Consider the following 27,584-nt stretch of genomic DNA (forward strand, 5'->3'; position numbering starts at 1 on the left):
GTCCTGTGTACTGTGGATGTGGGGACTGGGTGGCTCTGTTGTGGGGGGCTGTCCTGTGTACTGTGGATGTGGGGACTGGGTGGCTCTCTGTTGTGGGGGGCTGTCCTGTGTACTGTGGATGTGGGGACTGGATGGCTCTCTGTTGTGGGGGGCTGTCCTGTGTACTGTGGATGTGGGGACTGGATGGCCCTCTGTTGTGGGGGGCTGTCCTGTGTACTGTGGATGTGGGGACTGGGTGGCCCTCTGTTGTGGGGGGCTGTCCTGTGTACTGTGGATGTGGGGACTGGGTGGCTCTCTGTTGTGGGGGGCTGTCCTGTGTACTGTGGATGTGGGGACTAGATGGCATTCTGTTGTGGGGGGCTGTCCTGTGTACTATGGATGTTCAGCAGCAGCTTTGGCCTCTATCCTCTGGAAGTCAGTGCACCATACCCTTAGTTGTGGCAACCAGAAATGTCACCAGATATTGCCACATGTCCTCTGGGGCATAAAACCCGGCTCCTTTCTAAGCCCTTTTAGTGAAACCCCTGGGCGATGCCTGACCTCCCTTGGAAGGCCAGGGACAGCTGCGAGGCTTGGCCTTGGGCAGGTTATCATGGGACTTTTATTTGAAGCTTTTGGTCTAAAAAATGTGTGGAATGATGAAAAGGAAGTATAATGTAGCTAAAAAAAAATGTGTAAGGGATTGACAAACACTAGCAGACAAAATTGTTATTTCAAAATAATTTAAACTTGGCATAATTTATCTTTATGAAAGAAAGGAAAAGGTCTCACCTAAAGATCATTCTGGTAGAAATCCCTTTATTTTCCTTTTCCCAGTTTGTGTGTTCCCCAAGTCACTGTGTACCACTGAAACCCTCCAAGGAAACCCAGAGAAAAGTGTCTCCTGTGCCCAGGAACTGGAATCCCAGAGAGACTTTCTACCATAAGGAGCAGGAAGAGGGAGGCCTTCTGATCTCTCTGGACCAGACTGTAAGAGGGAGGATGAATGAGCCCCAGGAGGCAGTGTGGGGTGCAGTAGGGGAGGATAGGGTAGGAGTGGATATTTTCTTTCAGAGTTTAGAGTAATAACGGGCTGCAAGTGGGCACTACAGTGTAAATGAGCATGGGAGCTAATGGTTAGGTCTTTTCATGCTAACCCCCTAGAGCCTAGCACAGGACTTGGCATGTTCATTACTTAGGTTTGTTGAGTGAGTGAAAGAGAGCTTTGAGGTTACTTAGGCCAGGAATTATGAACTCAAACGTTTGCCGAGTGCGGGTGAGGGGCTGGGCATACAGCTGGAGTATGTAAGAGATGGTGGGGCTGTATCCAGGGACGATAGCAGCTGCCGCCACTGTCACTGCAACAACAGGTGTGTGCTGGGTGCTTACGACGTGCCAGGTGCTATTCCAGGTGCTTCACTTGTGTTATTTCATTTACACTTAACGGTGACAATCTGTAAAATCAGAAGGTGTAGAACAAGGAACAAATGAAACTATAAAGGCCTAGAAAGAAGGGCGGCATCCTCATAACCCTTTATTCTCCCTCTGCCTGCTGGCCTCCCTGTGGAGCTAATGTCCCCTGTGCAAAGGACGCCCTCCTCCCCTGCTGTTGTCCATTGTTGTTTCAGGCTCTGGACTCCCCTGGGCAAGCTCTCTCCCCCAATTGGAGATTCTTCCAGGGCTCCCCACCTCCCTACCTCCCTGTGGGTAGAAGCCCTTCTGCCCCCACAAGCTCAGAGCAGACAAGGCCAATTATGTATGTCACATTCCGGGGAAGAACTGAAAAGTTTCATTTCAAATGTTAAAGCACTTTGTCCTTTTTTTGTTTATTCAAGTAGTTTAACATCTCTTTGGCAAACAAAACTAGCATGTTGTGACAATGGCTGAGGTTTCCCTTGCTTGTAGGAGACATATATTAAGTCTTACGAAATGTGAAAGGATTATTTCCAAATATCAAAATAACATTCACAAAGCAATACTTTATAACTTGAAAATGCCCCAAGCCTTTAGGTCAGTCAAAATGTTCTCTTAATATGTGAAAACAAGGTCTTTTTTGGTAAAAAAAAAAAAAAAAAAAAAAAAAAAAAGGCAGTTGAGTAGGAAATGTAAGATATACTTACAGGACTAGCCAAGCGCCTTCTTGGAGATGATCCCCTCAAGGCCCCAGGAGGAAGATGGCAAGAAGGAGTCCTCTTTCCTGATGTTCTGGGTGACTGCCTTCCATCTCATTCCTCCAGGAGAGCCCATAAGTAGTGAGCACTTTCATCGGGCTGTCAATGTGAATGATGAAGATTTGCTTGTCCGAATACTTCAAGGAGGGTGAGAGAACTCAGCCAGTTTATTTTTTCCTCCCATGCCTATGAAATGTGTAGAAATACATGCAGTAGCTTCACTTTGTTTTCCTAAAATTTCTCATGCCTTTGAAACTGCCTCCAAATGGATCTTAGGTGACTGGTGTGACGTAATAAACCATAGGTGATGAAGATGCTCCTGAAGCCCCATGTAATGTTAAAGTTCGTAATTGTGTAATAGAAATTGTAAAAGGAAATTACAAGGCCGGGTGTCCTATTTTCTTCCCAGAAGTAATTTCTCTCTCTTGCTTACAAGCCATTTAGGCAGATTTCACCCCCAAATGCCTATGTCTAATTTCTGATGAAATGAGGGAATCACCAAATCAACTGCTTTCTAATGTAAAAGGTTGATATAACACTAGAGGGAAAATGGTGAATACCGCTGCCGCAGATGAGATGTTTGAAGCTGCCTCCTAAATGAAAAGTAGACGATGTTACCTAGGTTCTTTTTGCATCAATAGTTTTGAGTGCCCTAGAAGACAAGTCATTTGTGAATTTCAGCTCCGTAATTTAGAGCTCTTAAGAGAAGGTTCCCACAAAAAGCCAAAGTAGCTATGCTGGAGCATGGGCATGAAGACCTCTGTTTTCTTCTCTCCCCAGTAGGTGAGATGCGAGGCAAGGGACAAAGCCTGAGTCTCCACCAATATACCGATTCATGTTCAGTGGAGCTGAGAGTCAGCAGTGAAGATACCATCCTCAGCTATCTTAAAGAGCTATGTTCGTTGGACAGTGCTTTGTCTGATGGCATAATAGCTTTCAGCCGAAGAGAGTGCCTATTTTAAATGAAACTACAGCAATTTTCTCTTTTATTATACATTTGAATCTTGTAGAATATTAGGGATCTATTTTAGAAGATTCTTAGCAGTCTAAGACAAGAAAAGACTTAATGACCCTGAAGAAATTAGTAACGTGAGTCATGTTAGCCACCTAAGCCCCATGAGAACCACCAGCTTTGAATCTGCAGGAGCTATACGGAGCATGCTCATCTCTTTTCTCTGTGTTTTTCCCAAGCCATGTTAAGGTTGATGTTCCCAATAAGTTTGGCTTTACCGCTCTGATGGTTGCTGCCCAGAAAGGATACACCAGGTATGCCTTTTCCTTTTTTTTAAAAAAATTCTCTCTTGGGGATTTAACTTTTTACTTTATTTAAAGGCTCTGGTCAGGATAGGGATGGGGGAGGGAAAAGGGCCATAGAGGAACCCCATTTCTTTTCTGTCCCTCAAACCATACCATATGATGGCTTAGAAATCCAGCTGTTGTAATCCCAAAGTTATACAACATGCAGGAGACAATGTAAAACATGTAATCATATGTTGAGGAAGAAAGGTAGCCATTTAATTACATGCAATATATTTTATATGTTCTTGGAAAACTGGTTGTTGGAATTCAAATTTCTCTTTTTTAAAAATGTAAAGAGAGGTTTATTCTGGCAAGTTGTCTGCTAGGTTGCTAAGATATAATTTTCACAGATACACTCTTATCTGTTCCACACAGAGATAAGTATTAATATTAGTGCTTTATTTTCATTTATATTTTAATTAAATGCCATTTAAAAAAATAGAAATGTGTTTTCATTAAATGCTACCATTTAAAAATATTTTAACAATGGCCATTCAAAGGACAGTGAATTCTTTTGGTAGCACAATTTGCTTCATGTGCTTTCGTTTGATTTTAATGAATAACTTGTGTCAAAGGTGAAAGCCCGTGTATTTGAAATGAAGAGGTAGTTTTCTGGTTTAATGATGCCTGGTTTTAAAACCCGCTGGCTTCTTGAAGGTGCGGAGGAAACTGTCGCAAAGATGCATCTTGGATACTGTGTTACCCATTTTTACTGTTCTGTTGTGGGCTCTGAGTGATCAAGGTGACTTATCTAGCTACAGTTAAGTTTGTTTCCTTCAGGCTTGTGAAAATCCTAGTTTCTAATGGCACAGACGTGAATCTGAAGAATGGAAGTGGCAAGGACAGGTAGGAGGTGGGGTATGACTAAAAATGTGCTCATGTTCTCAGAATTGTGTTGCTAGGCTTGTGCCCAGAGGGCTGATTTCACCCAAACATTTTCTTCAGTTTCTTTTGACAGTCCTGAGAGGTGAGTGGGTCCCCGAGGAAAGAGGCTGATGCCAAAAGCCGGCTTGCTCACATGGCCTTGTGCTTTTGCTCACCAGGGTACTTGTGGGGGGCATCTCTTGTAATCTGTGGTAACTCCTCTGGTGTGGCGCCTGTGCCTGGTGGACACGTGGTGCATGGGAAATGGCAGCTACAGAGCAGCTCTCACCAGCTCCGTGCTGGGCCTGGGTGCAAGTCCCTGTCCCCAGAAGCCCGTGCTTCTCAGCCCCCCGCTCCATTTCAGCCTCACTCTTTACTCAGAATCTTTGTTGTTTCTAAAGAAGCAGACGGAAATCGCCACCAGAGAGACAGCCGGAGCACTTTCCTGAGGTGAGGGGCGCAGGTCCCGTTGCAGGGCTGAGAAGGTTACAATAAAAGCTTAGGGGAAGAACACGAAGCATGTAAAGGACAGATGGGAGTGCTCCCAAAAGACCTAGAAACACTTGCTAGTCTAGTCATTGGAGTGAATTAATTAATTCCAACTAACCCGTGTTTATCGACTGATTACTAATTGCCAGGCGCTGTGCTTGGTGCTTGGGTGAAACAGCAAAATGCCAGGCCTTGGCTTCAGGGGCTCTGGTCATGACACACATGGAACCAGGGCTTGGGCACTGCACATGGCATTGACGGAACAGCTGCCAAACACTCACCTTCTTCTGGCCAGGCGTGGTGGCTTACGCCTGTAACCCCAGCACTTGGGGAGGCTGAGGTGGGTGGATCACAAGGTCAGGAGTTCGAGACCAGCTTGGCCAATATGGTGAAACCCCATGTCTACTAAAATACAGAAGTTAGCTGGGCGCGGTGGCGCGTACCCATAATCCCAGCCACTTGGGAGGCCAAGGCAGGAGAATCGCTTGAACCTGGGAAGTGGAGGTTGCAGCAAGCCAAGAGATCACACCACTGCACTCCAGCCTGGGCGACAGAGTGAGATTCCATCCCCCCAAAAATATAACAAAACAAACACCAAGAAAACCCCCAAAAAACTGACCTTCTCTGGCAGGCCAGAAAGTAAACCCCAGCTACTCAAATCAGAAGGCCTGTCTTCTACATTTACATTCTCTGGACACAATGCAGCAATAGATTTTAAATAACAATATCTTAAATATCGCTTATACATTTAAAAAGTATTTTTCCAAATAACTCATAGGTAAAGTTGAGACTAAACTATCAACTCCAGGTTTGAAAAGAATGGTCCAGTCTGAAAAGGGAAAAGGAAAAATGTATAAGGAGAATAGGAAAAATGAAAGAATTAAAAGTAGACATGTATTAAAAATTAAAGATTACTGAGAAATGTAAGAGTTGCCTCTTAAACAAAAACCTATATAATAAGATACACCAATCTTTTGTAAATCTAAGAAAAAAGAAAAAAACCTAGAAGTTTGAAAGAGGACAGTAACAATGGCTATAGAGAACACGTAAACATGAAAAGAAAATGGTGTTTGTGTCTATAATAGTAGATCATTCCATCGAAATGGATTCTTTTTCTGAGACAATTTAAACCACCAAATCAACCCAAGAAGAAGAAAATCCAAAATTACTAATATCCATGCAAGGAACAGAAAATTCATTTAAAAATTACCTCCAATGTAGGCTCTGTGGCTTGATTGTTCTGCCAGTGAAGCTGTTGAGATTTTCTAGTCACTGATAATAACCCTGGGCTTTTTCAGAGCAGAGAAGGAGCTGGAATGCTCCAGAGGATCACCTTATTGCTAAAATCTAATATTATCAGAAAAAAAGCTATTTGTATGTTTGTTTGTTTGTGTTGTAGGTATTTATAAATCTCTTCCATCCCACCTATGAGAGCCATACCAGAGGGTAAGGTATTAGGAAATCTTTTAATAGAACACTTCCCATCAGTAGATTAAAGGTGAAAACCTTTATTTGTGTAGATGCAAAACAAAAATTGGGTGTAACTTGGCATGTTTATTAAAAAGTATCTTATTTTTGAAAGTGAAGGATACTTTCGGCCTTTGAACAGTGTCTGGCACGTGGGAGGCAGGGAGTGTCTGTTGAATGAAGAATCCCTTTGATTGCAGCATATAAAGTTTGTTTTTTTTTTCATCTCAGGTAGCCAGTGTCATTCTTAGTATTGGCAGATTCCTTTCCAAAATTAGTAGTGAAGTCCAAGAGAGTGGTGGAGAACTTGATGTGAAATCCTCATCCCTCTGGGGATGCGATGTGACCTTGGGCAGGCTACTTAACCTCCCCGTGTCTTAGTTTCATGTCCATAAAATTGGACTAATAGCAGTACTTACAGGTGGCAGGCATTTAATGAGTTGATATGAAAAATGCATAAAACGGCTCCTGGCATATGGTACATACAGATATATTTTGTTATTTCACGACTAGAGAGTATTTTGAAGGCTGATCCACTTGATATGAACTGAGGTAAGGGGTATGATTTCTTTCCTCTAGAACCTAACAGAATCGATTTCAAAAACTCGGACTTAAGGAGGCTCAGAAAAGTGGATAGCTACAAGGCAAAGACAAGACTTTCTTAAATCCCTGCCGTTACCAGTTAATAAATATAATGGGGAAATAAAATAGAATGAAAATATGAAAAGTAGGAAATCTGAATGAAAAAATAAACCTAAAAACCTTACTGAGTGATATAAAAATTTAAGAAATAAAGACATGTCATACGTCAGCACGGCAAGATTGACTCTTCTACAATTTTTAGTTCTTCTCAAATATTGCATAGAGTTTCAGTGCAGCCTCCAATGGAATTATTCTTGGCAACCTGTCAAAATGATAGTAATGTATCTAGAAGAACGAATAGATACTAGCTACTAATTTTGATATGATTCTGTCAGGGAAGAATGTGGAGGGACTTGCCTTGATGGTTATTAAAATGCCTTATAACGTTATAGGAGTTAAAGTAGTATGATACTGGCACAAAACAAGGAGTAGAATGGAATAGAAATCCTCAGGTAGATCCCTGTCTACATAAGAACCTGGCATATGGTGATGGACGCAACATAAACCAGTGAGGGAGGTACTGGATAAATAGAATGTTTGAAGGAAAAAGTCAAGTTCGATCTTGGTCTCATAGCAGGCAGCAAAATAAATTCCAGATGAATTAAGAATTAAATGTAAAAAACAAAACCATAGAAACAAATGACCAGAAAACAGGCACGTAATTATTTGAGCTTGTAATGTGAAAGGAATAAATGCATTGGAAGGAATCATTAAGGAAAACATTATACATTTAAAAAAAATTATGGTGTTAAGGACATTCCAGGGAGATACTTACAATTGTATTATGGACAAATTACTGGCATTTTTAATGTACAGAACAAACATATGGCCATACATATACTCTACAACGGCCTGCACACACAGTACAAAAAAGCAGTTTACACAAGAAGACAATTTATAGCAGAATCAATATAAGCAATTTATATTAAAAAGTTTAGCATTACTAGTAATAAAAAATTTTCTACCTATCAAATTGGTTATTAAAAAATAATCCTGTTGATAAAGATGCAGTGAAATGCCTGTACTTTCAAATATAGTTGATAGAAATGTAAATTGCTATAATCTTTCTGGAAAGCAATTTGAAAATTTGCATGCAAAGTAAGCCACATCCATGGACATAGTGATCCCATTTTCAGGAAACAATCAGAAATGCAAATAAGACTAGTAAGTGTGTCTGCTGTTGCCTTATTTAAAATTGTGAGAAATTTGAAACAACTTAAATGTCTGACAATAGTGGACTGATTGAAGTTATGATTTCATATGATGGAATTTTTAGTATGTAAATACTCTTTTCAGTGCTTAAGAAAACAGGGAACTATATGAAATAATAAGAAACTGAGATAATACTTTTTAAAAGGCAGGGGGAAAAGAACATCATACAGATAGAACAAGAGAGAAAAGACGGGATTTTGTGTAGAGCTGGGAGGATGAGCAGGGGACTGAGCAGCCAGCCAGTGGGGCGGGTCCTCCATTTCTGGTGGGCTTACTCTGGGCACAGGGGGATGCCCTGCGGTGCTGTGCTCAGGAGTGCATTGTGTGAACCAGAGAAGGGCATTTTTGTAAAGCAGCAGATAACAGACCCAGCAGGTGCCAGGCAGTTTGAGTTCAGATGGCAGCTGGTGTGGTGGCTGACTCCAGCTGCTTGGCACTTGTGGCTTTCTGCCGGTGGGAAGCAGGTTCAGGGCTGTGCCTGTCACTGGGAAGGAAGAGCTCCTGGTCTCAATGAGCTCATTGCTGGGCAATCCAGAGCCTCTGGGGCTGGTTATTAGACAATCCTCCTCACCTCCTGGAGCAAATTCAGCAGAATCTTCAGAGTTTGTTCTCTGTGAGATCAGGTTATGTGTGACACTGATAGGAGATATTTTTTTCTAGGTACTATGCCTTCCTTTATAATCAGAAAAGCATTATTTAAAAATCATGCAGATAGCTAGAGTTCTATTTGAATGTAATTTTAAAAATGAAGTTTTCTTTGCTTAGCTAAGGTCATTCTAAAGACCTTCAAGTGTTTGGGAAGGAGTATTAGCACCCTAAACTCGGCAGGCAGGTGATGCACCATGCTCACTGTCTTCTAGGGGTCTCCAAGAAATGAAGGCCTGTATGAGGATGTGGGGCTGCAGGGGTTTGGCCCCATCTCAGCTCAGCTGGGCCTTGCCTTCGGGGCTTCCAGGTATCACTCAGAGAGAGGCTTTGCACATTTCCCTATTGGGAAGATCTTCTGTTTTATTTTCTAACTCTTTGTTTTGAAACATTCACACATTTAGAGAAAGTGAAAGAACAGTATAGCTTGGCAGTTGACATTTGGCCATATTTACCTCTACTTTTTTTTTTTTTTTCATTCTTGCTGAACTATTTTGAAATTTGTATAGCATAACCCTTCACCCCTCAATACATCAGAAAATGTTTCCTAAAATCACAGTCATTAACCTATCACACCTAAGACACTTCAACTAATTCCTTCATATCATTGATACACAAGCACCCATGCAGCTCTCCCTACCTGTTCCCCAAAGCTCTTTCACTGCTTTATTTGAGGGGTGGTGTGGGGCGAGACCATGATCCGCTCGAGGTTCCCACATTTCATCTGGTCATTCCCTCTTTTTCGTTTCTCTTATTCTAGACCAGTCCTCTTTCTCAAAAAAATTTTTTTTCTCATAGCAGTGACTCTTTGAGGAGACCAGACCAGTTATCTTACAGAATGTCCTACGTTCTGGATTTGCCTGTCTCCCACCTGCGGGGCAGGCATTTCACTTGTTCCTCTATCCCTTTATGAACAATAAAGTTAAGACAGGTTCAAGGACTTGTGGCAGGTGCCATCATTCATGCCTGTAATCCCAGCATTTTGGGAGTCTCAGGCAGGAAGGTCACTTAAGGCCATGAGTTTGAAACCAGCCTGGGCAACACAGTGAATTTTTTGTCTCTCTCTCTTTTTTTTTTTTTTTTAAGACAGGGTTTCACCATGTTGGTCAAGCTGGTCTTGAACTCCTGACCTCAGGTGATCCGCCCACCTTGGCCTCCAAAGTGCTTGGATTACAGGCGTGAGCCACCACGCCTGGCCAACACAGTGAATTTTTTAAAGAATTAAACAAACAAAACAAAAAATTAAAGGCTTAATTAGACTCAGATGAACAGTTTTCGCAGGAATGCTTCAGAGCTAGTGTTGTGACTGCGGGTTAGGTCCATTGGGAAGCCTGTGATGCAGGCTGTCTCAGGTAGTGCTTCTAGGTTTCATTATTTTTTTAGAGTAATGACAGCAGATTTTTTTCTTTGTAAAGATACAGTTTTCCCATTACACTTAGAAAATAATCTTTGGGGTAATAATTCATTGCTCTGTGAATATTCCCTTCCCCATTAACTTCTTTTTTTTTTTTTTTTTTTTTTTTTTTTGAGACTGAGTCTTGCTCTGTCACTCAGGCTGGAGTGCAGTGCCACAATCTTGGCTCACTGCAACCTCTGCCTCCCAGGTTCAAGCAATTCTCCTGCCTCAGCCTCCTGAGTAGCTGGGATTACAGGCTCACGCCACCATGCCTGGCTAATTTTTATATTTTTAGTAGAGATGGGGTTTCACCATGTTGCCCAGGTTGGTCTTGAACTCCTGAGCTCAGGCAATCCGCCTGCCTCAGCCTCCAAAACTGCTAGGATTACAGGCATGAACCACTGCACCTGGCCTCCCCATGAATATTTATCCAGTAATTTCAGTATCCACTGATGATCCTTGCCTGAATCAATTATTTAATTGGGAATTGCAAATAAGGGGTTTTCTAACTCCAGCATTACTTTTATATTTGTTAGCTGGCAGTCTTCTGTGTAAAACAGCTCACCAACTGGGGATGGACTATATTTCATCCTTAAAAAAACAAAATATTTAGTTTTTTTCTTAAATACCAATTTTTAGAATAAGGAATTTGTTTGATAGTTATCTTTAATAGCGTCAAATGAGTATTTTTTTTCTGTTTTGAATATCATGGACTTTGGATGTTTTAAAATCCAGTAGTTTACCCTGTCATAGTCACTACGAGACATAATAAAATTCACCTTTTAAAACATACAATTCAAAATTTAAAATTGTATTCACAAAGTCGTGCAACCACCACTACTGTCTAATTCCAGAACATTCATCCCCTCCCCAAAGAAACCCCGTACTCTTGAGCAGTCACTCCCTATGACTCCTTCCCTTCAGCATCAGGCAACCACTCACCTGCTAGTTCTGTCTTACTGATTTGCCTGTTCTGGGCGTTTCCTATAAATGCAATAAGACAATATGTGGCCTTTAACGTCTGTGTTTAACCTTTAGCATAGTGTTTTAAGGTTAATTCATGTTTGAAGCTCTTCATTGCTAAGATTCCACTGTATGGATAAACCACATTTTGTACATCACTTGATGGATACGTGTATGTTTTATATGAACAATTCCGTGGCTTTTCCACTCAAATTAGGATTTCTTGGTTTGAGACAGGTAGGGTAGCATGTGGAGCTGAGTCTGGTGACTGTGCTTATCATCAAATGCTGCTTCTTCCACATATTGCAGTCTGATGCTGGCGTGCTACGAGGGACACCTAGATGTTGTGAAATATCTCCGAAGACACGGTGCCTCTTGGCAGGCGAGAGACCTGGGAGGCTGTACAGCTCTGCACTGGGCTGCGGATGGAGGCCACTGCAGTGTGATTGAGTGGATGATCAAGGATGGCTGTGAGGTACGGGACCTGCCTTGTTAACCACGCACACGTTGTTCAGAATCTGAAATGCTGCTCCATGGGGTCTAGCAGAGGCAGGGCCTTTGATTAGTCAAAATGTCCTTAGAAATATTGGAGAAATTTTTCTGACTTAGGAAGAAAGCCCTGAAACTTTGGGAAAAGAGATCACCGTAGAATTGATGCGATAGTGAGCTTTCAGATTGTCGTGGGGGGTTATCTTGCGTAGGGAAGAGAAACAGGTCTGAATCCAGAGCTGGACCTGATGCTTCTACCCTTTTTTTTTGAGATGGAGTCTCTGTTGCCCAGGCTGGAGTGCAGTGGCACGACCTCGTCTCACTGCAACCTTTGCCTCCCAGGTTCAAGTGATTCTCCTGCCCCAGCCTCCCTAGTAGCTGGGATTACAGGCTTGTGCCATCAAGCCCGGCTAATTTTTGTATTTTTAGTAGAGAAGGGGTTTCACCATTTTGGCCAGGCTGATCTCAACCTCCTGACCTCAAGTGATCCACCCACCTTGGCCTCCCAGAGTGTTGGGATTACAGGCGTGAGCGCTGCGCCCGGCCTGATGATTCTACGTTGTTCTTTTGTTCATTGGCTTATTTCTGTCTTCATTTAGTCTTTCACCAAAGCTTTACTGAGCATGTACCAGATATTATTTCAAGTGCTGGAGATAAAAAGATATTAAGAGCTCTTATAGCTGCTGTGCTTCTCGCTGCTTCTAAAATTAGACAATTTTTATTCTTGGTTTGTTTTAAATGTTAGTCATTAAAAACATTTCCAAAGAGCAGACTGACCATATCAAGCACAGAGCATTTCAGTTCTTCATGTCTTTACCTGGAAACAGGCGAGTTGGTCTACCTTTGATTTCACGTTACCAGAAGGTGCAAATTTGATTTAGCAAATGGAAGCAGTGTTGTTTGGACTTCTACAGATATTTGAAGATGGGTAATTAGAATTAGATCAATTATGGAAATTGCTGATGACTTTGAAAACTGTAGTTCAACACTTTGAGATATTAGCTACAAATTTCAAGGCATGGAACTGAAGAGTGATGGACAAAGTGCGGTGCTGTCTGTGACTGCCAGGAGGTGTGTAGCGTGCTGAGAAATCAAGTCAGTGACCTGGAAAAGCAGCTCAAATTGAGAAATGTCATGTCTCCTGGAAGATGCCAGTCGATTTGTTCTAGATTGTTCCTCACGGGTGTCTGAGGGAAAGTGAGGCTGAAGTTATGGGATCTACCTGGTTCCTGCTGCTGCTTTTGGAGAATTACTTTCCTTTTGTTTTAGAGACAGGGAGGCAGAAGAGAGAGCCTGTGAGAGGCAGAGAGAGGTAGAAGGCTGAGCCTGTAGGCTTCAGTGGTAGAGCCAGGCCCACGTGCCACGTGTGGTAGTGACAGCCACATGCTGCTTGTTTGGTTTATGATCAACTCTGGGCAGGTTTTGCATCTAGTAAAAGTCGGTGGTTGAAAAAGAAGGTTGTACTTTGCTGAAGTCAAGCATCCAGGCCGGGCGTGGTGGCTCATGCCTGTAATCCCAGCACTTTGGGAAGCTGAGGCAGGTGGATCACTTGAGGTCAGGAGTTCAAGACCAGCCTGGCCAACATGGTGAAACCCTGTCTCTACTGAAAATACAAAAATTAGCCGGGTGTGGTGGCGGACGCCTGTAATCCCAGCTATTAGGGAGGCTGAGGCAGGAGAATTGCTTGAACCTGGGAGGCGGAGGTTGTAGTGAGCTGAGATCATGCCACTGCACTCCAGCCTGGGCAACAGAGTGAGACTCTGTCTCAAAAAACAACAACAAAAAAAGGAAAAGTAAAGCATCCACAATAGGGCAAGTCTCAGGTATCAAATTTAAATACTGGAGTTTCGGAAATGTAGGCTCTCTGGGCTTCAGATATGAACACACTAATTTGGGGTAAATTCCATCTTTCTTTGAAGCACTGGAACTACTTTGCAGAGGACAGAATAATAAGCATGGATGTGTTTACTATAGATTTCCACATGACTGGCCTGGTGGCAGATGGATGATGTCAACGTGAGTCTCTCCATGTTTGGCAGATGGCTCACCTGATGCTTCTGAAGCCCATGGGAAGGACTTGGGGGCCAATCATGGCATCACCACCTTCTTCCGAAATGCAGTGATCATATACTAAGAGTGACTTATTCACTTGGCGACTTAGTTATTCATTTCTGCATTTAATGAGCCATGTGACCTCAGAAAAGGCACTTTGAGGTTTAGCTTGATCATTTGTAAACCAGGAATAAAAATACCTGCTTCTGATGAACCTTTAGGACCAAAAGAGAAACTATGTGGAAAGAGGGTTGAAAACGGTATAAAGCGTCATGTAATATGAGGTGTTTATTATTCTTCAAATATAATGAAGTGTGTTGCCCACAGGTTAGTTCTTTGCATGAAAGGAGCGCTGCAAATCCAAACCATGTTGCAGAGGGTAATCTTATACAGAGAAGTACCCTGAGGTGCCCCCAAGACCTCCTGGAAATTCTTTGTTTGTTGTTCTATTCTGATGTTTTACTTAAGCTATGGATCATCTTTGAGTAATTCTTCTGTAACAGATTGTGTGTGTGTGTGTGTGCACATGTGTGCTTGTGCGCACATGGTATGCATGAGTGTGTAGATGCACACGTGCATGTGTGTGCCTGTGTCTGAGCACATACACGTATCTGTCTTCAGCACCACTCTTCATGGATTGGCGAGGTCTTCGTTGGAATTGGAAGAGACAGCATTTACATTTTCCTAGTCTAAAATCTTTATTTTAAAACACGAAACCAAGAGATTTCAGTGTAGAGAAGACAGTCAGGAGACAGCCATCCTGATTACGTGCATGCTGTTTTGGAGAAGGCACTAGTCAGACTTTTCAGACCGAATTTGTGTAATGAATCGGTTGTTCTGTATTTTACCTGTAGGTCTTCTGCCTAAAGTTGATATTATTACTGTCTTGTTCCAGAAACGATGTAAAGCTACTTACAACGATACATAAAAGTAAGAAAAATGAATGCTAGCTGAGGAAAATTAGGCAAGAGAGAGTAAGAACACTCCAGGGGCCAAGTGGAAAGTCGTTCAGTTAATTTTTCTAGCCCATCTTTTTTCTACTTTAACGGATGTAGATGAAGAAGCCAGTGGGGAGAACCTGGGGCCTCTCAGCACTCTCTAATGCAATTCTAACACGTGTCCTCACAGCATAGAATTCTAACAGCACAGAAATGTGACTTAAATTAGCACAGTGCAATGAACTCCTACCAAATGTGGAAAGACGGCTAAGTCTGGGTGTTGGGACAAGGAAGTACTCCTTTTATAAGTTTGAATCATTTTAAGGAAAAGAAATTGGGCTCAACACCGTTGTTTCTCTGGCCCAACAGGTAGATGTAGTGGACACTGGTTCAGGATGGACCCCACTCATGAGAGTCTCTGCAGTGTCGGGAAATCAGAGGGTGGCCTCTCTTCTAATTGAGGCTGGGGCCAATGTGAATGTGAAGGACAGAAATGGAAAGACGCCTCTTATGGTAGGTTGTCCTCCTGAAATTAGGCAGTTTTCTGCAGGGGATTAAGGTCAGAGCTTTTTCTGTGCCTGCAACAGCCCATGGCTTTGACTGTGTGTATGTGTGTGTGTGTTCCCTGCCGGCTTGTTCAGAAGGGCATAAGGCCGTCACTAGAATACGTTTCTTGTCTTTTTACAACCATTTCTTTAAGGAGTAAAGAACCCCCGTCCCCAGATCTGGTGAAACGAAGAACAAGCTGCTTTCTTCCTGGTTTTAGTATGGAGAGAGGGCGAGTCCATTTCCCTGGAGTTGCTACTGTTGCAGCTGCAGAGGAAGCTCTGTGCCTGCAGGCCACGCGAAGCCACAGTGGCCCTTTGTGGGTTGCAGGGGGGCTGCTGGGACTCCACACTTGCCAGGCTCATGCTCCCTGCTGCTGTGTGCGCCCTGGAGGGAGGAGCTCATGCACACCACCCTGGGTTTTGTTTTCTAGGTGGCTGTGTTAAATAATCATGAAGAGTTAGTTCAGTTACTTCTTGACAAAGGGGCAGATGCAAGTATAAAAAATGAGGTAAATGAGTCCATCTTTATCTAAAGAATTTCCTTGGAGGGGGAGAAAGAACATTTATAAGCGTATAAAATGTTTGTTGTTTCCTTTTTCAGTTCGGCAAAGGTGTCCTAGAAATGGCCAGAGTTTTTGACAGACAGGTTGGGATGCTCTTTCTGCCTATCAAGGCTGATTTTATAGTCCTTTAAGACTCAGAAAAACCACCAAAATCCTGCATTACATTCACCTGTCTGTTTTTGTTTATCTAGAGTGTAGTCTCCTTATTGGAAGAAAGGAAAAAAAAGCAGAGGCCGGAGCAGTCTTCTGTTTGCTGATCCGAGCACCACTCATCTGTGAAATCCACATAAAACAAAGTGAAACGTGACTGTTAATCTAGGGATGGGAAATTCTGCGTCTTGGAGGGCTGTACATTTATTTATTTAGTTGAAGATTCAGTGTTCCCACTTGGAAATACATCTTTTTACCTAAGCACGCGCGTATGTGGTGCCATCATTGGGCGTCTTCAGAATGGGGATGTTTTCTTGCACTTGTGCCTTTTAGAGTTAGACATGAAACAAAATATTTATGCACTGGAGCTACACAAACACACATGGGTCTCCCACTCCTGGCTCCTGCCCCGCAAGCGGTCCTTCCACCACGCTAGGCCTCGTTGGAATTCTTTCCCTCATGTGTTTTCAATTAAATCCTCCCCTCCCAACTTGGGGCTTCCAGGCTGGTTGTCAGGCCGCTGCTCCCTCCTGGAGTGGCGCTCCTCCGAAAAGCCCAGGAGTTTTCTCTTCAGCTGTTGGCCTCACATCAAAGCTCAAAATATATATTTCAAGACTCTGATTCTGTTCTATTAGAGGTGTCTAGCTGAGGGTCAGCCTTCTTAGACCAGACCTGTGAATGTGTTTGCATGTCTCACGCTCTGACAATGAAAGACTCAGCCTGCTGGTGGGTTGACCATGTAGCCAAATGGTACTATATTAAATTCTGTCTTCAGAGCAGAAGGCTTTTTGATGCTGATCATGCAGTTCCTAGACAAGCAGGAATTGACCACAGCCATGTCTGCTGGTTGGGAGCTTAAAGACACAAACGTGGTAAAGCCTCAACTCAGCAAACACACTTAAAACTCAGCAAAAAAAACGAGTGCACAGGCCACATGAGTTTTGTGTGTCCAGAGGCACACTGGTTAACCTGGCCCCATGAGCAAACCAGCTACAAAGGTCTGTACAGGAGTGGATGTTTTTTTTTTTTCCTGCAGGGAAAGACTAATAAAAAGTAATTAAAGCTCCAAAGCTTTTGCCGAGGGGCATAGTGAAAAGGCACACAATTCTATCGGCATTAGCAATCAGCTTTATTCCAGAGAGCTCACAGAACATTCACTTTAGGAATGGGATTTGTGAGCCGTAGTCCCATCCTTAGATATTTCATGAGTGTTTTACCTTTTGTACAAATGCATATTCCTTTAGATTTCCCAGATTCGATTTTTAAAACCTCTCCAGCAATTGGAGCACATTTACAGCTCTCCAAAGCTCCCTCCTTTTGTTGGTGGTCAATGCTGACGTTCACCTTCGTTGCATTTTTTTGGTCTGTTGTAGATTGTATTCACTCACCTGTTCTGTGGAAGGCATGTGCATCCCTTCTGGTTGACATCAAGCTTGGCAAAACTGTCTACCCTCCTGATAAATATAGAACCATCCTTGTATTCTTTTTTTTTTTTTTATTTGAGACGGAGTTTCACTCTCGTTACCCAGGCTGGAGTGCAATGGCGCAATCTCAGCTCACCACAACCTCCACCTCCTGGGTTCGGGCAATTCTCCTGCCTCAGCCTCCCGAGTAGCTGGGATTACAGGCATGCGCCACCATGCCCAGCTAATTTTTTGTATTTTTAGTAGAGACGGGGTTTCACCATGTTGACCAGGATGGTCTCGATCTCTTGACCTCGTGATCCACCCGCCTCGGCCACCCAAAGTGCTGGGATTATAGGCTTGAGCCACCGCGCCTGGCCACCATCCTTGTATTCATGAGATCATCTCCCTGGGTTATGGTGGACTGCAGGATTCTTCATGCTCGTGTGCTATGTACGTTTGCTCTTTTTCTTCTTTTTGCTTAATGAGAAGAGAAAATGGTCTATACACTGCCTGCCTTTTCCCAAAGAGCAACTCGTACTTTTATTAGCTCTATTTTTTACTAATGAACGTATCCTTATTTCTACAAATTCATTTCTTCTATTTTTTTCCCTGAGGGTTTATTTTATTCCTTTTGTAACTTATAGTAGATATTAGATTCCCTTTTTCATCTTTTACAAATATGTAGATTTAGGGCTATGAATTTTCTCCCAGCACTGTTTTAGTTATATAAGTTTTCTCAACTTTTCTGATGAAAAATTCAATTGCGAGAACTTGCTAAATACACATTTTGTGCCCCATCTCAGCTCTCTGCATTGGAATCTCCAGGGAAAGGGCATGAACAATAGATTTTAATGGGTTTGAACACGCATCACAAGTGAGTTCTTCTAATTCAAAGAGTTTGAGAATTTCTGCCATCATGTGCGCTGTTACAAACGTTTGCACTTGCTGTGTTCTAACCTGCAAATCGTCTTTGAAAACTAATGAATCATTACATTTCTAGGGCATGGAATTATTCTTTGTGAATTTTTTTTCCTCAAAGGCACTTAGAAATAACATTTTGTATGTTTGGAGTATCCTTTTTGATATATATATCAATTATGTTTGAAGTTTTGTATGTACTTATGTTTGCTGGCTTGCTTGATCATGGGTGAAGAGTAGTAAGAATAAAGATTCCTTTGGCCAGGTGCAGTGGCTCATGCCTGTAATCCCAGAACTTTGGGAATCATGAGGTCAGGAGTTCGAGATCAGCCTGGCCAACATGGTGAAACCCCGTCTCTACTATAAATACCAAAATTAGCCAGGCACGGTGGCATATGCCTGTTATCTCAGCTACTCCAGAGGCTGAGGCAGGCGAATCACTTGAACCCAGGAGGCAGAGGTTGCAGTGAGCTGAGATCACACCATTGCACTCCGACCTGGGTGACAGAGTGAGACTCCATCCAAAAAAAAAAAGACCCCTTTATTCTTGTTAGCATTTTGTATATGTTTTTCTTTTTCTTTCTTTCTTTCTTCTTTTTTTTTTTTAAGACTAGTCAAGTGCAATAGTGAGAAGGGGGGAAAGAGTAGAACAAAGAGTTCGATCTGTAACTGTGAACAATCAATTGAGATAACTCACTACCTTTAGACCAGCTATTTTTCTTTTTTAGTTTTCTTAAGATGGATGCTATTTTTCTTAAATTTGTAAATAGATATCTGTTTACACTTAGATTTTCATACCAAATAACTCCGATATTAATATTTCTACCACTGCTTACTTTCTTTTTGGATTTCTTATGTAAATAAGTTTAAAAAATTATTTGATAAGTTATATATTCACATTGTTCAAAAACTGTATCAACTCCCACCCCCCAACGCTACGTGTGAGCAACCTCCCTCCTGCCTGACACATTCATGCGATTCGTAGCACACACCCTCTACCCCCAACCCTGCCAGCCATTCTTAGTTTCTTATGTACTGTTGTAAAACTTTCTCAAGCATCTATACATGAACGAGAATCCATGTTTCTGCATGAAAGATCTTCCCCAAATTTTTGTCACATTCTCAGGAACACATGAGACACATTGACATTTACCTGTATACTATTTATTGGGTTTAATAGTCATAACAATAACGTTTTTCTACTGAAATAGCAGGTTGTGTTTACCTGTCGAACCCCAATATGAGAAATGTGTACAAAAGCGAAAGACTGTAACATAAAAAGGTATGTGGAAAAATTAGCAAACCAAAGCATGATACATGGACGAAGCACTATAGAAGTCCTGTGCTGGCTTCCGTAGCTGTATCTTGCATCTGTACTGTGCTAAATAGCCTGTAGCCAAGTTAAGGGTTACAGGAACAGCTGCCACACGTTAAAAGAACGGGCGTTCACTGCAGCCTCCCGATTTGGCCTGATGGGAGGGACAGGAGAATGATTCACTCTGCCACCATTTTTCCTGCCTTGGATGTGTAGAGGATTTTTTGGGTCTAATTTGTTTTTCCTATCACTGCCCAACTAAGCTACCTGCTTATGGGCCATGAAAGTAAAATGCCATTCAACTTTTCTGCAAAACTAAAACAATCACGTGATACTTATTCTTTGGAGCATTTAAATTGTGTTAAATGGAGGACTATAAAGAGTGTATAGGAGAATCATGGGGGACAGAGAACCTTTTGAAGACGATGTGGAAGGTCAGGGTGGGTTACAGGGCATTCGACCTAGAAGAGCCAAATAGCTTTAAATTGAGAATGACTTTTTGTGTTAAATCTTCTGGCTATCATGATCTATTACTGGATATTTTAATAATTTTATATTATTATTTTCTTAGTTTTTCTCACATGAAACTGTAATGGCTGCACTAGAAGCTGCCATTACTCTTCCAAAAAGAGGGGATTTTTCTCTACGAATGAAAGAAAATGGCACATTCACATGTAGGTAAGTAGCTTCTGGAAACATCCTCACTGCACAGAAATTGTTCTTAGCATGGGGCTCCAAAACTTAGAGTGTCAATGTGTCATTTGTTTTACTATCAGAGTTTTCAAATAGGGTTAAAAAGCAATAGATGTCAATAGAAATTTTAGGGTGAGTTAAGAGAATTTTGTAATTATAGGTAAGTTGATTTCCTATGGCTAACTTCCCCTTCTAATTAGAAAATACATTGGGTGGGAGGTCCTCTGCTGGACTAAAGGTGGTGGGGTTGCTCTGGGCTGCAGTCCAGAGAAGGCTGGGCTTTGGGCATCCCTGGGGTGGGCCTTGTAGAAACAGCCACCCACCGCAGCAGTCACTACTTTGGCTGATCTAAAGTAGCAATGGAAGTAGTAATATGACTGTCAGAAGCTGGAACTGTGTCGGCCTGGGGCTTGACCTGGGAAAGGGACTTCTGTCTGGGTCACAGTGAAAGGCAAACAGATGTATTAGCCACTGGCTTCCTGTGGGCAGCTGTGTTGAATGAGTCTGCTGCTGAGTCACAGGGAGTAACTGCAGCAGCCTAGGACTGGCTTCTAGCATGGGAGAGGAGGAGAAAGGGGGTCCTGTAATGTCCCCCAGCAGCCTGTCATAGTGTATGAAACTTGCAGCCTGAGAGCCCCACCTCTGGTCAGCACTAGTATCGAGAGACCTCTGGGAGGGCTGTGTGACTTTCACTTGGGTCACTGGTGTCTGGCTGGGGCCATCTTGAGAGCAGTGAGGAAGGATCTCCAGCCTGAGTGTGCCATGGGCCCCCAGAATACGTAGGGGAGCCCTGCATAGCAGTTGTAAATTGAGTAAACCTCACGAGGAAAGTCTGCAAAAGTTCAGGGTGCATGAGAAAGATCTGGCCCTGCTGCCCTGGCACCACCTTGTGCCCTTTCTGCCACTGGGGGTCTCATTGGCTCAGAGTGCTTAGTAAACATCAGTGGAGAGGGGGCAGGAGGACTCTTGGCTCTGCCAGCCGGCCTAGCACCAGGCTTTTTTTTTTTTAGCACCATGGAGACATAAGCTCCTAAGAACATTTTGACAGAATTTTAGCAGTTTTGGTTTTTTTTTGAGAATGCATTGATGTATTGATTTGCCAGGGAACAATGGCTTATAGTTCAGGCTGAGAATTCTTCATAAAGTTAAGAAGGCATAAAAACGACCCCCCGAGACTCATCAGGAGTATTTACGCTCCTACAGTTTAATTTGCTGCTTTTGTGGTTTCTGTGATGTCATCCCACATGTGTAAGCTGGAAAAATCCACGCTGGGAAGTGTAACGTCCTGTGTGTGTTTCCACAATGGAGAATGTTAGGCTTCGTTTCCCTCAGTTGCTACACATCTGATTACATGTGTCAGGAAAACAAACTTAAAAAATTTCAGGAGACCTTTCAATAGAATTGTCTGGAACCCATAAAGTGAGGTCATAGAACCTACGACTGTAATGAGATAGGAAGAAAAGTAACCTCTGGGCTACTTTGTGTCTAGTCATGCTGACTTTCCAGGTGACGGCCTTGCAAAACGCAAACCACCTCTTTATTCGTGCCTATAAAAACTTTTAAAAAAAATACTAAAGACATTGTCATTGAGATACAAGTACTGATTTTTTTTTTTTTTTTTTGGTGGTGGTTCTGTGAATATAAAAAAGGAGAGGAATACCCTCTCCCCACTGCCTCCCCAACCACAAAGCCCCCTGGTTATTGCTTCCTTCCCTAAGTTATATTAAAATGGAATTTTCTGCTAAATATGCTTCACTAGATAAATATTGCATCTTGGAAGGATTATTCCTTTAATAATACTATCTGCATCATAAGGGAATATTAGTTTAAATATGTTCTTATTCAGAAATAAATTGCATGGCTCTGTAGAAACAAATGAGTACTGTAGAGATAAAAATGTGCCATCAGCCATGGCCCCTCCGTGGCCACTGATGACATGGCATAAGATCACAGTTTTAACCTTTCATATCAGACTCTTCCTGGCTCTCTGAACTAGAAGCATAGGAATTACAGCTAAGAACAAACAACAACAAACTCAGTTCATATCCTCTTAGGACAGGAGGAAAGGCTAAAAGGCCAGACCTAAGGATTTGGGCATCTAAAAAGACAATGCCCACATAATGCACCGTAACATTCTGTAAACCTTTTAAATAGTATATATGTGTTTGGCTTTAGTACAGTTACCGAACGTGATACCACTTACAGTAATCCTGTATGTGTCTCAGCAGTATTATTTTCTAGCATGGCTGTACATTTTTAAGAACTTAACTGTAGGATGAACAGATGCATGCTGTAAGAGCTGGAATGTATCGGAGCTGGGTTCCCTTCCGTGTTTGTGACATGTGTTTACTTGGTCTGTCCATAGTCATGAGTACGGTGTTGCCTAGATACGCTGGGAAACACCGGGAAAGTGAAATGCAGTTTTGTTTTCTGGAAGGCAAACCAAGATGCTTGACATGTATTTTTCTTTCTGTTTCAAGGCATAGGAAAACTGTTGACCCCCAAAAGGAGCCTTTTTCATAAAACACTCAGAGTGACTTACGTCACTGTTGCCAATTGTCTTCTAATGTGAAAACCAGTCAGATATGACCCCTGCAGGAAACAGTGAGAGACGTCATGGCATTTTACTACCTTATCTGAGTATTTTTGTATTTCTCATGCCATTAGGTACAGTCATCTTAAAGACCTTGTGAAAAATGGCTTCCTAGTGAGACATTTGAAGAGTAAAAAGTTCAGGGGCTGCTGCCCAAGCCAGCATTTGTACATATTTACAGCTAGGAAAGCGATTTCCTTATCACCATCTGTGATGCTTCAACAGGTAGGCTGCAGGCAATGAAGACACAGGTTCAGACTCAGTTAAAAACATCTTTAAAGATTCCTGCAGCCAAGCTGGACAGAGGATGCCCCCATAGAGAAGGTTCTTTGCCAAATATCTACTAATTATGACAGCAGACATAGGCTATACCCATGAGCATCACGTTCCACTGGGTTATGGTTTCTGCAAGCAAAGATTCTACCGAAGTTTTAATTCGTTGAACCTTGTTGTAAAGAGATTTTTCATTGACAGACTTAATTGACTAGACCTAATTAGTGGTTCACCTCTGAAGAAAGCCTCAACTGTCTGAATACAGGATCTTTGTGTTACAGTTTGTAGCGATTTGCTTGGCTCCAAGCACTTCTTGGAGGAGTACCGGGAGGTGGAGGTTGGCAGTGACTGGGCAGTGCCTTTCCTGTAGAAACACCACCTTTCTCCATCTAGATAACATGGGGATGGCTGTGCTCTGGAAAAGGCAGCCAGAAAAAAGAGGTGCTCGGTACCTCTGAGAAGCACAGCCTTGAGCGACCCTACAGCTCCCTTCCGAATACGCTCGTGGCTGGTCAGCTCAGGGTCAAGGTCTGGCTTGTCTGGTGTTCCAGTCTCGATCCTGGTGTGGCCACACGTTAAAATTCCTGTCTGCAACCCACATTCTCTCGAAAACTTCCTGGCCAGAAGCCAGATTTCTCCCTGCTGTCCCAAAACTTCATGGGGCAGCCCCTGGGAGCCTGCCTACCAGTTGTCAAGGGGCACAGAGCCTCCCTGAAAGCCAAGGGCAGCCTGGACCTGAAGCCCCTTGGCTTTGGCCTGAGATAGGGAATCCAGAAAATCAAATGAGGTTCTTTTTGGGGTGTCTTGAACTGCATCTGGCACCGTAACCAGAGCTGGGGGTAGTTGGGGAACTGCTTTCCAATAAGGCCTTGATCAGAAAGTAAACACATCCTGTCCAGAATCCCATCAAGCAGGATATTTTAAGTTCCCTAAAATACTAAAAGCACAACAAGCCTTCCTGCCATGGAAAACTCAGTGATGGTACAAATGCCCCCTACAGCGCACTGCACTGTAATAAACATTCTGCATAAGTTAATAATTTACAAGTACCTGAGCAAGTAGACAGAGCACCATAGCACAGCACAGCACCAACGGCAGCAGCTCGAAAGTTCTTAAAAGAATGGTGTTTTAAACATTTTAAAAATCCTAAAAGTTGGTACAAAAAAGTAACTCCAACTGGAGTTGAAAGATAGTGCAAATTTCTGTCTTCACTGTTGAAAAAAGGTGTCGGCTTCTCACTTAATATAGGCGGTGTGGGTGGATCTGGGCACTTGGGGTGGATGTTGCGGAGCAGGTCTGAATCAAGAGAGGAGAAAATACAATGATCAGAGGCCTCGAGAAGTGAGTCTGAGGAGAGAAAAGTGTGGGGTTGGAGATGTATTCTGTGTCAGATACCACTGCCCCTCATAACAGGGGCGGGAGACCTCTCTCCAAAGCCGCACCTCCCACCCACAAGCTCAGTCTAGAACAGCACTGTCCAACAGAAAAAATGTGAGCCACACAAGGAATTTTAAATTTTCTAGTAGTCACATGAAAAAAGTAAAGAGAAATAGGTGAAATTAATTTTAGTAATACATTTAACTCAGTATATCCAGAGGCTTATTTGAACAGGTTATTATCAATAGAAAAAAACTGATAGTTGTGCTAGACACAACCTGCCCCACAGCCCCTGTGTCCCACAGCACAGCTCCAGAGAACAGGGAGCAAAGGTGGGCACCCAGGATCCCTCAAAACTGAAGTGTGCAGGACTGAAATCAGCAACTGGCAGAGGTAAGACAGGCCACGGCTTGCGGGCATTTAACACAAAGGACTTCCGCTCCTTGTGTTCATGTAAAGTAGTGTTTTTTCCTCAAATAGAACAGGAAAAATAACTTCAAGATCAACATGCAAACCACAATGAAATAATTAGGATGCTATGCAGTTTTTCTCTATTCACGCAGTTGGGAATTAAACAATTTCCTGACCCTTTGACCGCCTTTATCTCTGAGATTTATTAGGCAGCTCTTTCACGGGCCAAACATTCTTCCCAAGAGCTGTAATGAAATCACTCCAATGTGTCTTCTCCTACAGAGATACAGGATTACTGAACCCAGGGCCTGGCCGACACAGTACCTTTGGTTCTTTTGAGCTCAAAAAGCAGGCTTCCTGCCAAGAGGGCATGTGTGTCAGAAGAGTACTTTGGTTGTGGGTTTAACAACCCAAGGCGGGGGTGTGGGGGTGTGTGAAAGCCTGATTTGCAGCGTTTGCCAATTTCCATGGTGTAAATACTCCCACTGTGGCTGGTTTCAAGCTACCACCTGACGTCACTAAACGTGAAGGAGATGTGAGCAGCTACTACGACCTAGGTTCTCTGCTATACAGAAATAATGGATGAGTGCAATCTCAGCACAGATAATTATAGCAAAATAGAGAAAAATGTGAAGTGAGTTTTGAGCACTTATTACCTTTGTTTCTAATATAACATACCGTAAAATTTAATCCTTAGTATTAGCTAGGTTCAACACCTAGCTTGCAAAACTCCTGGAAATTTGATAGCTCTTACCAACCAAGGTGAGCTGGCTCCAGCACACCATGGGATTAGCCTCCCTTCATTAGCTGGGATGGAAGTCTCTGCCTTCCTAGCCGACCAAGCAGCAGAAGTTGTGAAAGGTGATTACTCTTGCCCGCTGTCCCTGTTTCCCAGTGTCCTCTTGCCAGGCAGCTGCTTTGCCTTACTCCCCATATGTCCCTTGTTCCAGCTGTGTGCCTCCAACCCAACTAATGTCTCAGGATTCCAGGGACTGGGAAGAGACTGGGTTAGTTGTGGTTGGTCCCGCAAGAGTTTGAGAAAGAAAGAGATGGGCATGGTGTGTTACACAAACCTGAGAGGTGCCAGGTGGAGCCCGGTCTCCCGCTGTCCGGGGGTCCTGGCCGAGACATGGGTGAGCCGAGTCATCCTGCCCAGAGGATCTGCAGGCAGAGGCTTCTGAGGGGGGTTTGGCTTACGTGTCCCCTGTAATAAACATAGTTAGGGTCACTTTCCAGAAGCCATGGAGAAGCAGGGCCTGGCACTTGGCACAGGCTCTGGTTCCTGAATATCATCCTCTCACCATACAAGGTGGGTGTAGGCTGACTTCTGTTAACCTTCTTGCTAAAATTGTCTCTGAGACTTATCCATGGATCCTAGTTATAAACACTTGACTGCGGGGCTTCCGGGCTGCCCCTGGGGTATAGTTGATGTTGGGGTTTTTCTGCCAGGGTTACCCCGAGGACACACACTTTCCTGAGCCTTTAGTTAAGCAGCTTCTCAATTCACCCTAAAATGAGAAGTGGGTGGAAATCTTTTCAATCACAGCCATTTCCTCAGGTGTTGCCAGGGTCACGGAGCAGGACTCGTTCACCTGTGGGTGGATTAGACAGCGAGGATGGTCGTGTTCCAAACGTTGCTCCGTGAACTGCACTGACATTCTTCCACTAAATACTCATTCCAGTAAGTTCAAAGAATTGACACAGTGGGCTGAGGGGCAAGTAAAGCTTTGTAAACACACTAAGGGCCAGGGCTGTGTTGACCAGAAGCCTTATTCCACTCTGGGTTTTAGCCAAATGATGCTTTGGGACTTGTGCAAGTCACCTGACCTCTCTGAACCTCTGTCTCTGGAAAATGTGGGGAAAAAGACCTATCTCAGCATTGTAAGAGGATTAAAGAAAAGAATGCATAGGAAGTTCCCATCACACAGGTAAGTTACTAATATCAGCACTGCTGCATGCCACACTCTAAAAATATTTAATAGGAGGAAAGGGCCAGGCACGGTGGCTCACGCCTGTAATCCCAGCACTATGGGAGGCCGAGGCGGGTGGATCACAAGGTCAGGAGTTTGAGACCAGCCTGGCCAGCAGAGTGAAACCCCATCTCTACTAAAAATACGAAAAGTAGCCAGGCATGGTGGTGAGCACCTGTAATCCCAGCTACTCAAGAGGCTGAGGCAGGAGAATCATTTGAACCTGGGAAGCAAAAGTTGCAGTGAGCCGAGATAACACCGTTGCGTTCCAGCCTGGGCGACAGGGCAAGACTCCATTTCAAAAACAAACTGTAAGAACACATGCCACTTGTTTTTGTGTTCTTACACTGTGCCCCTCCTGTGGATACCCTTAAGAGGGGTTCATTGGAGCTGCATCCAGAAGTAAGTGTTGGACACATCTCTGCTCTTGGCCTCAGGTGAATGTGGGGGCTGTGCTTTGTCCGTGAAGCCTGGACACACTTAAGAATGCAGGGAACATCTGTCAGGAATGGTGCTAGAACCTCCAGGAAGACAGAACACCCCTGATCAAATGCACCAAGTCACCATCATAGGACCCAGTATTCCATCTATCTAGCAGCACTCAACAATCATTTCAAACACTTGAGGTGCATTTCTCTCAGTGCCTATTACAAGAAAATTACATTTAGCAATTGGGGCTCAACTGAAAGAATGCAACAATATAATCACCATTTAACATATCTTTGTAAAGCAAAGGAAGTTACCACAGAAATCTGTAAACC

General features: G+C 43.1%; 2 protein-coding genes across 19 annotated transcripts in view; one reads left to right on the top strand and one right to left on the bottom strand.

Annotated features, from left to right (window-relative positions):
• The window catches only part of FANK1 (fibronectin type III and ankyrin repeat domains 1), a 129,352-nt gene extending 113,227 nt beyond the window's left edge, over window positions 1–16,125 (top strand). For 8 of the 17 annotated variants that reach the window (XM_035269437.3, XM_078346734.1, XM_035269436.3 and 5 more), the window contains 10 exons: window positions 2,217–2,298; window positions 3,342–3,416; window positions 4,230–4,295; window positions 4,715–4,763; window positions 6,202–6,248; window positions 11,437–11,602; window positions 14,976–15,119; window positions 15,586–15,663; window positions 15,756–15,800; window positions 15,909–16,125. In XM_035269437.3, coding sequence (XP_035125328.3) covers window positions 2,217–2,298; window positions 3,342–3,416; window positions 4,230–4,295; window positions 4,715–4,763; window positions 6,202–6,248; window positions 11,437–11,602; window positions 14,976–15,119; window positions 15,586–15,663; window positions 15,756–15,800; window positions 15,909–15,974 — 818 coding nt within the window. In that variant the 3' untranslated portion in view covers window positions 15,975–16,125. The remainder of the gene's footprint in view (window positions 1–2,216; window positions 2,299–3,341; window positions 3,417–4,229; window positions 4,296–4,714; window positions 4,764–6,201; window positions 6,249–11,436; window positions 11,603–14,975; window positions 15,120–15,585; window positions 15,664–15,755; window positions 15,801–15,908) is intronic. The other 9 variants (XM_078346735.1, XM_035269445.3, XM_035269439.3 and 6 more) reach the window with 6 other exon arrangements.
• Window positions 16,126–19,333: 3,208 nt separating this feature from the next.
• Window positions 19,334–27,584, bottom strand: part of ADAM12 (ADAM metallopeptidase domain 12) — a 377,960-nt gene continuing 369,709 nt past the window's right edge. For both annotated transcript variants that reach the window (XM_008978894.5, XM_054243454.2), the window contains 2 exons: window positions 25,927–26,057; window positions 19,334–24,361 (listed from right to left, as the gene is read on the bottom strand). In XM_008978894.5, the coding sequence (XP_008977142.1) occupies window positions 24,301–24,361; window positions 25,927–26,057 (192 nt within the window). In that variant the 3' untranslated portion in view covers window positions 19,334–24,300. The remainder of the gene's footprint in view (window positions 24,362–25,926; window positions 26,058–27,584) is intronic.

This window comes from Callithrix jacchus, chromosome 12, assembly GCF_049354715.1.
Source record: "Callithrix jacchus isolate 240 chromosome 12, calJac240_pri, whole genome shotgun sequence".
Taxonomy (NCBI): Eukaryota; Metazoa; Chordata; class Mammalia; order Primates; family Cebidae; genus Callithrix; species Callithrix jacchus.